This window comes from Nannospalax galili, unplaced genomic scaffold (genome assembly GCF_000622305.1).
Source record: "Nannospalax galili isolate Female #2095 unplaced genomic scaffold, S.galili_v1.0 scaffold1437, whole genome shotgun sequence".
Taxonomy (NCBI): domain Eukaryota; kingdom Metazoa; phylum Chordata; class Mammalia; order Rodentia; family Spalacidae; genus Nannospalax; species Nannospalax galili.
In genome coordinates this window covers 709,579-722,024 of record NW_008341050.1, presented here as the reverse complement: position 1 = coordinate 722,024, position 12,446 = coordinate 709,579, and the positions used below count along the sequence as shown (strand labels likewise).

The 12,446-nt window shown below is 42.2% G+C and overlaps 1 protein-coding gene across 6 annotated transcripts in view; it reads right to left on the bottom strand.

The window, feature by feature from the left end:
* Positions 1-5,956: 5,956 nt before the first annotated feature.
* Positions 5,957-12,446, bottom strand: part of Ecd (ecdysoneless cell cycle regulator) — a 36,046-nt gene continuing 29,556 nt past the window's right edge. For all 6 annotated transcript variants that reach the window (XM_029565138.1, XM_008836611.3, XM_008836612.3 and 3 more), the window contains exons 13-14: positions 11,435-11,640; positions 5,957-6,243 (exon numbers count right to left, since the gene is read on the bottom strand). In XM_029565138.1, coding sequence (XP_029420998.1) covers positions 6,010-6,243; positions 11,435-11,640 — 440 coding nt within the window. In that variant the 3' untranslated portion in view covers positions 5,957-6,009. The remainder of the gene's footprint in view (positions 6,244-11,434; positions 11,641-12,446) is intronic.

The window sequence follows — 12,446 nt, the reverse complement described above, 5'->3', positions numbered from 1 at the left end:
ACTGTTGATTACCATACTCCCTGCCTTGATTGGACCAACACAGAACCAGTCTGGGTGGAACAGTGGCCATTACCCAGGGAGAAATTACTCATTTTACAACAACTTGTAAAAGAACAGTTACAGCTGGGTCACATTAGACCCTCCAGGAGCTGATGGAACACCCCAGTCTTTGTAATAAAGAAAAAGACAGGGACATGGAGACTGCTGAAGGACCTCAGAGCCATAAATAAAACCATGAAAATATGGGGATCACCCCAAAGAGGCCTACCCATGGTCTCTGCCATCCCCATTAATACTCCCCTGTTAGTCCTAGATATAAAAGACTGTTTCTTCTCCATCCGTTTACACAATAATGATTGCCAACATTTTGCGTTCTCAGTTCCAAAAATTAACAATTCTGGGCCAGCTGATCAATATGAATGGGGAGTTCTGCCACAGGGTATGGTGAATAGCCCTACAATATGCCAGGAGGCTGTTGCAAATGCACTAGCACCCCTTTTTAAAAAAAGGCCTACACGTTTATCATTACATAGATCACCTCTTGGTCTGGCAAGATGAGGATTCCTCTCTAGAAGACCTAAAAGATGCTTTGATAAACACCCTAGAGACAAAAGGTTTTATGATAGCCACAAATAAAATACAATCAGTTCCCCCCATTACCTTCCTGGGGACTGAAATAATGCCTACTACTGTTAGGCCCCTTAAACGTATCCTGGATGTCCCCCATCCACTTACCCTTAATTCCCTTCAGAGCTTTTTGGGCAACATTAATTGGCTAAGGCCCTGCTTTCCATCCCCACAAATCAATTATAGCCACTCTTTGATCTCTTAAAGGGAGACAAAAACCCAGCCTCCAGACGGTATCTAAACCCAGATGCAAAAAATACTCTCCAAATAATTAACAACCACTTCCAAAAGGCATCACTAGCCAGATATGACCCCAAGCTACCGGTTCAATTCTTAATTTTTAATTCCACCCCCACCATGGTGAGAGCAATTCATTAGCTACACGGAGTACTAGGATGGCTTCACATGCCAGTAGGGGGTGCTCCTTGCTTTCTTACAGAAGTAGACACTCTTGCATCTATGATTTGTCAAGGAAGAGAGAGAACCCTACAAATTATAGGGAAAGAACCTGATACCCTTATTATCCCCTTCCCATTATCAGATGTACAATGGCTCCTAAAACATCACTCCTCTTTTTCAATTAGCTTAATAGGCTTCCCAGGACAAATTGATAATCACTATCCCAAAGATAAATGGATGTTGGTTATTCCAGTATTTCGCTGGCTCCCACCTCGGCTCTTCTGCCACAAACCCATTAAAAATACTATTACAGCCTTTACAGATGGAGGAAAAAAGGGGGCAGCATTGGTCATACATGACTCCCCTAATGACCCACCTATGATATATTTTCAACCTCTATCTGATAAATCCCCACAATTTAAAGAGCTCTTTGCCATCTATATGGCTCTTGATAAGATTGATAAACCCTTCAACCTTTATTCTGACAGCATTTATGCTGCTAATTTACTCCCATGGCTAGGTCGTTCCTTTATTAAAATAGATGGTAACCCCATCTCACCTCTGCTAATTAAAATTTCCACAGTATTACAAAAAAAGAGTGGCTCCTTTATTTGTCCAACATATCAGGTCCCACTCCTCTCTCCCAGGACCTCTTACTGAAGGAAATGCCATAGCAGATAAAGTAGCCACCGCTGGAACCTTCCCTGCCAGTGTCACAGATCCTAGAGGACTAAAATCTAATGCCCTCTGGCAAGTTGATGTAACTCATGTCCCCCAATTCGGCAGACAGAAATATGTATTTGTAACTATAGACACTTACTCTCACTTCCTCTGGGCTACTACCCAGACTGGTGAAGGTTCAAAAAAGCTAATAAATCATATGCTTTCATCCTTTGCCATCATGGGCCTCCTTGCACAACTAAAGACAGACAATGGCCCAGCATTTACCAGCTCCTCATTTAAAAATTTTTGTGAAGCCTGGAAAATCACCCATCACACTGGCATCCCGTACAATCCACAAGGACAAGCCACTGTGGAAAGGTCACATAAAACCTTAAAAGACCAACTAAAAAGACAGGCTCAAACAACATATTCTCCCAATATTCAATTAACATTAGCCTTGTTTACCCTTAATGTACTTAATATATATCAAGGGTCTGATGCCCCCCCATCACCCGACACTGGGCCCAGACATACCCCGTACCACCCATCATGGTTAGATGGAGGGACCCCTTTGATGGACTCTGGAAAGGACCAGATCCATTGCTGACCACAGGGAGGAGATTGGCTTGTGTTTTCCCACAGGATCAACCAAAGCCTATCTGCTCCCCCTGCCCTCGTGGACCGGTTGCCAACGACCCGCGAAGAGAGGGAGAGACCCCCACAATAATCAAGCTGGGACAGAACCTTAACATGGTGCACGCCTTTAATCCCAGCAAAGGCAGATGGATCTTTGTGACTTCAAGGCCAGTCTAGTCTACATAGCGAGTTCTAGGCCGGCTGGAGATACAGGGAGACCCTGTCTCAAAAGAAAAAATAAATAAATAAATTTGTCTATGGGGATGGAGAAATGGCTTAGTACTTAAGAGCACTAGCTGCTCTTGTAGAGGACCTGGGTTTGGGTCCCAGCACCCACATACTGGCTAACAATTGTCCTTAACTCTAGTTCTGGAGGATCCAGCGTGCTCTTCTAGCCTCTGTAGGCAGTGCACAACACAGGTGCACTTATATACATGTTGTTAAAAAATTCATATACATAAAATATAAATTTTAAAATGTATTTACTTGAAACATTTTTAGATAATTTAAAATATTAAAATGTCTTGCAATAAAAACATTTTCACGGGGCTGGAGAGATGGCTGCAGTTAAGAACACTGGCTGTTCTTGCAGAAGACCCGAGTTTGAATCCCAGCACCCACATGGCGGCTAACAACTGTCTGTAACTCCAGTTCCAGGGGATCTGACAGCCTCTTCTGTCCTTCCTCGGCACTGCACGACATGGATGCACTTACCTACATGCAGGCAATACACACATACACATGAAATAAAAATAATAAATAAAAAAAATATTTTTCACAAATGCTTATGTGTGTATATATGGATGTGTGTTCATATGTGTACATATGTGTGTGTGGAGGCCAGAGGCCACCCCAGGTGTCATTTTCAGGACTCCATTTTTAGGATCTCACTGGCCTAGTCCTCATTGATTAGGCTAGGCTGGCTGACCAGTGTGCTCCATGGATCCACCTGCCTCTTCCTCCCCAGTGCCACGATTATATACACAAGCCACCATGCTCAGCTTTTTTACATGGATTCTGGGGGATTGAATGTAGGTGTGGCAAGCACTTTACTAAGCTCTCTCTGCCCAGCTTTCTGCTTTTAAAAAAAGTAGGTATTTTATGTATATGCGATGCCTGAATATATGTATGTAAATCACGTGTGCCTTGTGCCCTCAGAAGCCAGAAAAGGGCATTGGATCCCCTGGAACTGGTGTTATGGGAGTTGTGAGCACCATGTGGGTGCCAGGAACTGAATCCCCAGTTCTCTGAAAGAGCAGCCAGTGCTCTTAACCACCAAGCTGCCTCACTATCCCCGATGCTTTTCTGAAATCAGTATGCAACACTCTGCCCTCAGCTCACACTGCTGTGAGAACAGGAGTGTGGTGTTTTTGGTAGTTTCTCAAATATGAACTCTGTAGTACTGTTTTTCTGCTTGCTCTCTTGGCTGCTAGAGAGGGCAGTTTGGACTTTCAGCAGGCTCTCTGCACCCATGGGTTCCAACCTTTTTGGATTCATCAATCATGAAGTGAAAACATTTGGGGAAAAATTACATTTGTAAACATTGACAGTATGGTTTTATGTGTGTGGTGTGTATGTGTATACATTCACAAGTGCAAATGTGTGTGCATGTGGCAGTCAGAAATCAATCAGGTGCCTTCCCTCTATAGCTCTCCACCTCTACCTCCACCACCCTAGTGCTGGGATTTCAGGTGCATGCCATCACATCTAGCTTTTAATGTTGGTGTTGGGGATCCAAACTCTGGTCTTCAATCTTTTGTGACAAGTACTTTACCAACAAAGTCATCTCTGTAGCCCAACAGCATATTTTTCCATGTCATTATTCCCTAAACAATATGGCTTAACAACTATTTACATCACATATACAATTGCATTAGTTATTAAAAGTAATCAGAAATGATTTAACTGAAGAGGAGAATGGGAGACAAATGCAAACACTACACCATTTTGCATAAGGGACTGTAGAATCTGCGGGTTTGGTCATGGCTATGAAAGACACCTGTTCTTCACTTTTCCTTCACAGGATAATACTAACCGGATACAGTAAGAATAAAAAGAGGGGTGTGATGGCCCCTCTTAGGGGCCAGCACTTAGGAGGATCAAGTTCAAGGACATCTTCAGCTACATGGCAAATTTAAGGCCACCTTGGACTGCACAAGACCTTGTCTCAGTGAACTAGAAAGAAATAAGCTCATTCACACATACATACATACATACATATGACATGAAAGTAGAAGGGAATTGATGGGGGCAAGAAGAGAGGGCAATGGAGGTAAAAACAAATACATTTCTCTCATGCAGAATATCTATGTATATGTATGTGCAGATCTCAGGAGTGGGGAGAGGAACAAGGCAATGAGATGAACAGAAGCAAAGTACAGAGACAACATGTGTGAAAATGAAAATGCCTTAAGAAGCATGTTCTACATGCTAAAAGTTTAATAAAAAATAAGTTTTGGGCCTGGAGAGATGGCTCAGCGTCCCAGCACCCACATGATGGCTATTAACTCCAGTTCCAGGGGAATCTGAAGTCCTCTTCTGACCTCTGCAGCATTGCACAACACAGGTGCACTCACATACATGCAGGCAATACACTCATACACATAAAATAAAAAATAAAAATAAAAAAACAAGTTCTTTATCTTGATTTACAAGTACATGTATAAAAACTTCCTGACTCGATATTTTATGCCTCTTTAAAAAAGTGAATGCAGCCAGGTATGGTGGTGCATGCCTTTAATCCCAGCATTTGGGAGGCAGAGGCAGGCAGATCTTTGTGAGTTCAGGCCAGCCTGGTCTATATAGTGAGTTCCAGGACAGCTGGGGCTACAAGGCAACCCTGTCTCAAAAAAAAAAAAAAGGAATACAAGGCTGAAGAGATGTCTCAGTGGTTAACAGCACTGGTTGTTCTTGCAGAAGACCTGGGTTCAAATCCCAGCACCCACATGGTGGCTAACAACCATCCATAACTCCAGTTCCAGGGGCTCCAACACCCTCTTCTGACCTCTGTGAGCACTGCATGACACAAATGCACTTACATACACACAAGCAGCAACTCATACACAAAATAAAAATAATAAAAATATGTTTTAAAAAAGTGAATGTGAGCCTCATGTGGTGGTACATACCTTTAATCCTAACAGTTGGGAAGCAGAAGCAGGTAGATCTCTGTTGAGTTTGAGGCCAGTCAGGTCTAAATAGTGAGTTTCAGGTGAGCCTGGATAGGCTATACACACCCTATCTTAAAAAAAAAATAAAAGGTGTGAGTTGGAATTTTGTCAACTTAGAATTTTGACCTGAGGAAGAATATTCCTAAAGGAGAAATTAAATAAATACTTTGGGCTGGGCATGGTGGCACACACCTTTAATCCCAGCACTCAGGAGGCAGAGGCAGGCGGATCTTTGTGAGTTCAAGGCCAGCCTGGTCTACCTAGTGAGTTCCAGGACAGCTGGGGCTATAGGGAGACCCTGTCTCAAAACGACCAAAAAAAAAGAAAGAAAATAAACCAAACAACCTTATGTACCTGAGTTTAGATCACAAGGCTTGTAAAGAGGACAATATTTGGGGTTTAGAAGACACATCTGAAACTTGTAAGGAAGAAACATTTTTCCAAAATGAATCAACTAGAAATGACCAAACTTGGACTCTCTTTATTTACAGTGACAGCACAGTGGACAGGCTGGCTAATCCTCCACTGGCTTACTTGGGGGTCTGTCATCAGTGTTGTCAGGCAGCTGCACTCCCATGCTCTGTAAAAGGTTGGAAGCGGGTCCTGCCAGTCCAGCTTGGGAGCTGTAGGATTCCAGTATATTTGAAACCAGGTTCAGGTCTACATCCACTGGTGTCACAGCACAGTCGTCTGCGCCAGAATCTTCATCTGAATTGTTATTTGCAGTCTGAGAAGGCGTTTCCTTACTCTGAAGGGAAAAGAAAATCATGAGATAATATCCCCTTACATTAGATGATGGCTACAGTATAAAGCAATAACTAAGCAATAATATACATTTGAATTCCAAATTTAAATGAAATTTTTAATCCTTGGCAACATAAAGTAAAAATGAAGCCAAGTATGGTGGCACACACCTTGTGTGCAGAGGCACTTGGGTGGCAGAGGAAGGCAGATCTCCATGAGTTCAAGGCCAGCCTGGTCTACATTGTGAGTCCAAGCCAGCCAGAAGTTACATAGTGCTGTCTCAAAAAAGAAAAGAAAAAAAGTGAGCTCTAAGCCAGGCGTGGTGGCGCACACCTTTAGTCCCAGCACTTGGGAGGCAGAGGCAGGCAGATCTCAGTGAATTCAAGGCCAGCCTGGTCTACATAGTGAGTTCCAGGACAGCTGGGGCTAATGGGATACCCTGTTTCAGAAAGACCCCCCCCCCAAAAAAAAGGGAGCTCTAATAAACTACATGACTTAATTCAGTGGTTAGGAACACTTGCTGCTCTTGGAAAGGACCTAAGTTCAGTTCTCAACACCCACATTGGGTGGCTCATAACTGCCTTTGATGCCAGCTCTAGGGGATTCCATACCCTCTTCTGACCTCTCCAGGCACCTGTAAGCATGTGTGTAGTCATATACACATAAATTAAAAAAATAAATTTTAAAACAAAAAAGAAATTTGGTTCTAAAGATTGAGATACTTCTTTCTTTAAAAAGTTTCTACAGATTGAATATTTTTGTCCCTACTTTGAAATAGCCCAAATGAGATGAAGCAGAATTAAGGAAGAGCCAGGCATGGTAGGACACGTTCCCTAACAACAGAAATACTGCCTAATCAAACCTCTAGATTAAGCAAAGCAAAGCAAAACAAAACAAAACAAAACAAAACAAAAAAGAGTTGGATGTGGTGGCTGGCGCCTTTGATCCCCGCACTCCAGAGGCAGATGCAGGTGAACCTCTGTGAAATTGAAGCCAGTCTGATCTACAGAGTGAGTTCTAGGCCAGCAGGGGCTGCAGGGAGACCCTGTCTCAAAAAAAAAAAAAAAGAAACAAAATTCTAGGCCTCAACCATTTTGCTTAATAAAAACAAAAACCTCTATTTAAAAAAGATCCTTGGGTGGTTTATATTCACAATGAAATTTAACATATGGTTTCTATTAGGTTTCAATGATACTGAAAAGGACAGTTTTAGATGTTGTCTAGAGATCAAAGTAAACGTAGTTAGTATGAACCAGTGGCTATCATGGACTTGACTGCTGTGTCTTCTTGTACTAATGCTCACTCTATGATATGTGGATTACTAGTTAATGGATACATTCACATGGATGGTGGAGCTACACTTCAAACTCTGGTCCATGATACTCTAGGGTCTGTGCTCTTCCCATAATGCCTCTGGTGGGCTAGGCAGTGCTAGCCTAAGCACCAGGACAAATATGTGAATGGGAGATGAATTCTAAATTCAGCTCTAAATTAAAGGAACAGAAAACAATTACGATTTGATTTGAGTATTTAAGATCCTTTTCTTTTTAAAAAAATTTTTATTGCCAGGCATGGTGGTGCATGCCTTTAATTCCAGCATTTGGGAGGCTGAGGCAGGTGGATCTCTGTGAGTTCAAGGCCAGCCTGGTCTACCTAGTGAGTTCCAGGACAACTGGGGCTACAGGAAGACCCTGTCTCAAAAAGACCAAAAAAAAAATTTTTTTTAATTTATTTTGCTTATGTGTGTGCACAGTGACATGTGGAGGTCAGAAGACAATTTGCAGGAGGTAGTTCTTTCCTTATGCCATGGTGAGTTCCAGAGATGGAACTCAGGTTCTTAGGCTTGGCAGCAAGTGCCCTCACGCACTGAGCCATCTCGTCAGCCCCTCTTCTCTCTTAAAAAAAAAAAAGAAATCCACTTTTCCAGGTGTAATAGTATACACCTTTAATCTCAGCAGTCAGGAGGAAGAGGCAGGTAGATCTCTGTGAGATAAGGCCAACCTGGTTTACATAGCAAGTTCCAGACTGGAAGGAGACTTTATCTCAAACCAAACCAATTCACTTATTGCTGGGGATGGTAGCTTATGCCTATAATCCCAGCACACTTTCAAGTCTAGATTGAGCTATTAAGTAAGGCTGTGTTTCTACCCCTACACACATACACACACACACACACACAAAAGAAAAAAAAAACCTGTTTATAATAGAATAGTTGTAGTGTATATTGACACACTAATTTGCATATACTATGATTTTTTTTTTTTTTTTTGGTCTTTTTGAGACAGGGTCTCCCTGTAGCCCCAGCTGTCCTGGAACTCACTATGTAGACCAGGCTGGCCTTGAACTCACAGAGATCCGCCTGCCTCTGCCTCCCAAGTGCTGGGATTAAAGGCATGTGCCACAATGCCCAGTTTATACTATGTGTATGAGTGTTTTGCCTGCATGTAAGTACACCCATGTATGCAATGTCCATGGAAGCCAGAAGAGGGATCCCCTGGAACTGGAGTTATGGACAGTTGTAAGCTGCCATTTGGGTGCTGGGGATTGAACCTGGGTCCTCTGAAAGAGCAGCAAGTGCTCTTAACCACTGAGCCATTTCTCCAGTCCCTATATTATGATTCTTCACTTGAAATCCTGAAAGATCATAGAATAAAGAATATAATTATAGGGCTTGTAAAGATGGTTCACCAGTAAAGAGCACTTGCTATACAATCAGGAGGACCCAGAGTCAGATCCAGCACCCAAGTAACAAGCCCACAAACACTTGTTACTCCAGCTCAGAGACCCAATGCCCTCTTCTGATGCTGCACCCCCACAGTTGTGCATACCTGCACACACACATACGCTCACACAGACATATATACATAAATAAATAAAATAAATCTCAAGAAAAGAACCAAATGCTTTCTTTGATTTTTGGAGTTTGTCTTTTTTTTTTTTTTTTTTTTTTTGAGACAGGGTTGGCCTGGAACTCAGAGCGATCTGCCTGTCTCTGCCTCCCATGTGCTGGGATTAAAGATGTGTGCCACCAAGCCCAGTTAACTAAATGTTTTTTGTTTTTGTTTTTGTTTTTGTTTTTATTGCCTTTTTGAGACAGGGTCTCCCTGTAGTCCCAGCTGTCCTGGAACTATGTAGACCAGGCTGGCCTTGAACTCACAGAGATCCACCTGCCTCTGCCTCCCAAGTGCTGGGACTACAGGCATGCGCCACCACGCCCGGCTGTTTTTGTTTTTTTTAAAAAAGAACACAGGGGGCTGGAGAGATGGTTCAGAGGTTAAGAACACTGGTTGTTCTTGCAGAAGACCTGGGTTCGAATCCCAGCACCCACATGGCAGCTAACAACTGTCCATAACTCCAGTCCCAGGGGATCCGACAGCCTCTTCTGACCTCTGCAGGCATTGCATGACATGGGTACACTTACCTACATGTAGGCAATACATGCATACACGCAAAATAAAATTAAAAAAATAAAAGAAAAGAAAAGAAAAAGAACATAGTTGGCTACAGAGCTACCAAGGAGGCTGACAAGTGCACCTCTCACCACTCATCAAAGAAGCTTCTTTTGTAGCAGATGGAAATTACTATGAAGCTTAGCAACTGGTTAAACAGAGAATAAGTATCTGTGAAGTGCCCAGCCCCAAGTGACCTATCTACAATGCAACCTCTGTACCTAAGGCTCAGGAAACATAGCAACAGGGTGCAGAAAGAATATTAACACATCTCGCAGCTCTTACCAAAGAAGCATTCTCATGCAGCAGATTGTGATTAACTCAGAGAGCCACAGCTGGCCAAAGCGCAGAGAATTAGAGACTTCAGAGTATTTATCCCTGAATAGGACACCTATGTCTAACCTCTGCCACCCAAAGCTCAGGGATCATAGTGGAAGAGGGGGTGGGAAGACTGTAGAGCCAGAGGTGGTAGATGTCCACAAGGAAACAGAATTTTTCAGACAGCTGGGAAGTTACTCATATGAACTCACAGCAATGGTGACAGCATGCACAAAACCTATAAAAGCTCAAGCCAGACAAAATCTCAGCACAGAAGTGGAGAGTGGGTAAGAAACTCCAACCTTAGCTGACCAACTACTAGCAACAAACAACTGCTGGGAGGAGAGTCGGCTTTTTTTTTTTTAATTTTTGTCTTTTTGAAGCAGGGTCTCCCTGTAGCCCCAGCTGTCCTGGAACTCACTATGTAGACCAGGCTGGCCTTGAACTCACAGAGATCTGCCTGCCTCTGCCTCCCAAGTGCTGGAACTACAGGCATGTACCACCATGCCTGGCTTGAGTCAGCTTTCTTTAAGGGTATGACACTAGATAGGGTAACAAGGCTCCAGTGGATGGTCCCCCACTGAAGGGCATTTGGGGACACAAATTTTACTTGATAGGCCTTAATATATATGCAGAGTATATGGGAAGAGAATCTAAAGATAATCAAAGTATATTGTATAAAATTTGCAGAAAATCAATAAAAATCCTTTTTTAAAAAAGAATACTCACGGGCCAGGCGTGGTGGCGCAAGCCTCTAATACTAGCACTTGGGAGACAGAGGCAGGCAGATCTCTGTGAGTTCAAGGCCAGCCGGTCTACATAGTGAGTTTCAGGACAGCTGGGGCTACAGGGAGACTCTGTCTCAAAAAGACCAAAAAAAAAAAGAATACGCACATTAACAAAAAACAAACTTTAATTATAGGCACAGTGGCACATCCCGCAGTCTCAGCTATTCAAGAGGCTGAGGCTGAGGTGGGAGGAATTTAAGATCAGTTTGGCAACACACCAAAGCTAAAGAAAAGGAAGAAGAAGGAAAGAGAGAAGGGGGAAGGAAAAGGAAGAAATAATATAAGTAAGTTTCTATTTAGAAAATAAAGTTTATAATCGGTTTCCCCCAGCCTCAGTCTCTTCAGTAGCTAGGAATTATAGGTATATGCCACTGTGCCTGGCCCTTGTAATCTTTCATCCTACCAGTGTTAGGAAAAAGCACTAGCATTCTTGAGGCTGAGTATAGCTTAGTGAGAGACTGTGTGCTTAGCATGTGCAAGACCCTGGGTTCAACTCCTAGCCCCAATAAATAAATAAACAAAATTAGCACTCTCATTTATTTCAAATCTCACAAAAGAAAGGAAAAACTCAGATGAAATATGATTTTGACTTTCATACATAATAGATTTAGAAAGGGAAAGAGGTTAAACACATACTTACCACTTGCTTTCGGGTGGTAAAACTTTTGCCAATGCTGGTGTGTGCCAGTTCCTGGTCCATCTGGGCCATGTATGACTTGAGATTATCAAGAGTTCCTTTTAGAGAACCTGGTTCCTGTGTTTCAAGGTCTAAGTCATCATCACTATCTAAACATTCGAAGTCTTCCTCCTCCAGATCATCAGATTCCGACTCGTGAGGCTTCGGTCCTGTATTGACCCCCAACACAGAAAGAACTACTTGGTGATTTTTTTTTTTTTTTTTTGAGTGATTATACCTCTCAAAAGGATCAGAATGTTTCACAAGGAAAGAGATAATCAAGCTACTTTATAAAAATCTTTTCCAAAAATGGCAATATAGGCATAAATTTGCAGGATAGTACACAAACTTATTCAAGGGAGTAAACTTCATTTTTTTTTAAATGAATTTGATCAATTAAGGCTTTTTTCTTTTCTTTCTTTTTAGCTTTTTTTTTTTTTTTTTTTTTTTTAATTTAAAAGATAGGGCTAGAGAGATGGCTCGGTGGTTAAGATCACTGGCTGTTCTTGCAGAGGACCCAAGTTGGAATACCAGCACCCACATGGCAGCTAATAACCGTTCTAACTCCAGTTCCAGGGGATCTGATGCCCTTTTCTTTCCTCTGAGGGCATTGCATGACATGGGTACAGTTGTATACATGCACACAATAAACACATATAAAATAAAAATAAAGCAAAAAATAAACAAAAAAATATTAAAAGACTGGGCCAGCAAGATGGCTCAGAGGGTAAAGTCACTTGCTACACAAGCTTGGAAATCTGAGTTTGATCCTAAGAACCCATGTAAAGGTAGGAGAAAACCTCTGATCTATACATCCACACTTTGTACACACACACACACACACACACACAAATAATTTTTCAAAAAAATTAAAAACTGGGCTGGGAATATAGCTTAGTGGTAGAGAACTTGTTTAGCATGTATGAGACCCTGGGTTTGATCCCCATAAAAAAAATAAGAAATTTAAAGCTGGGCA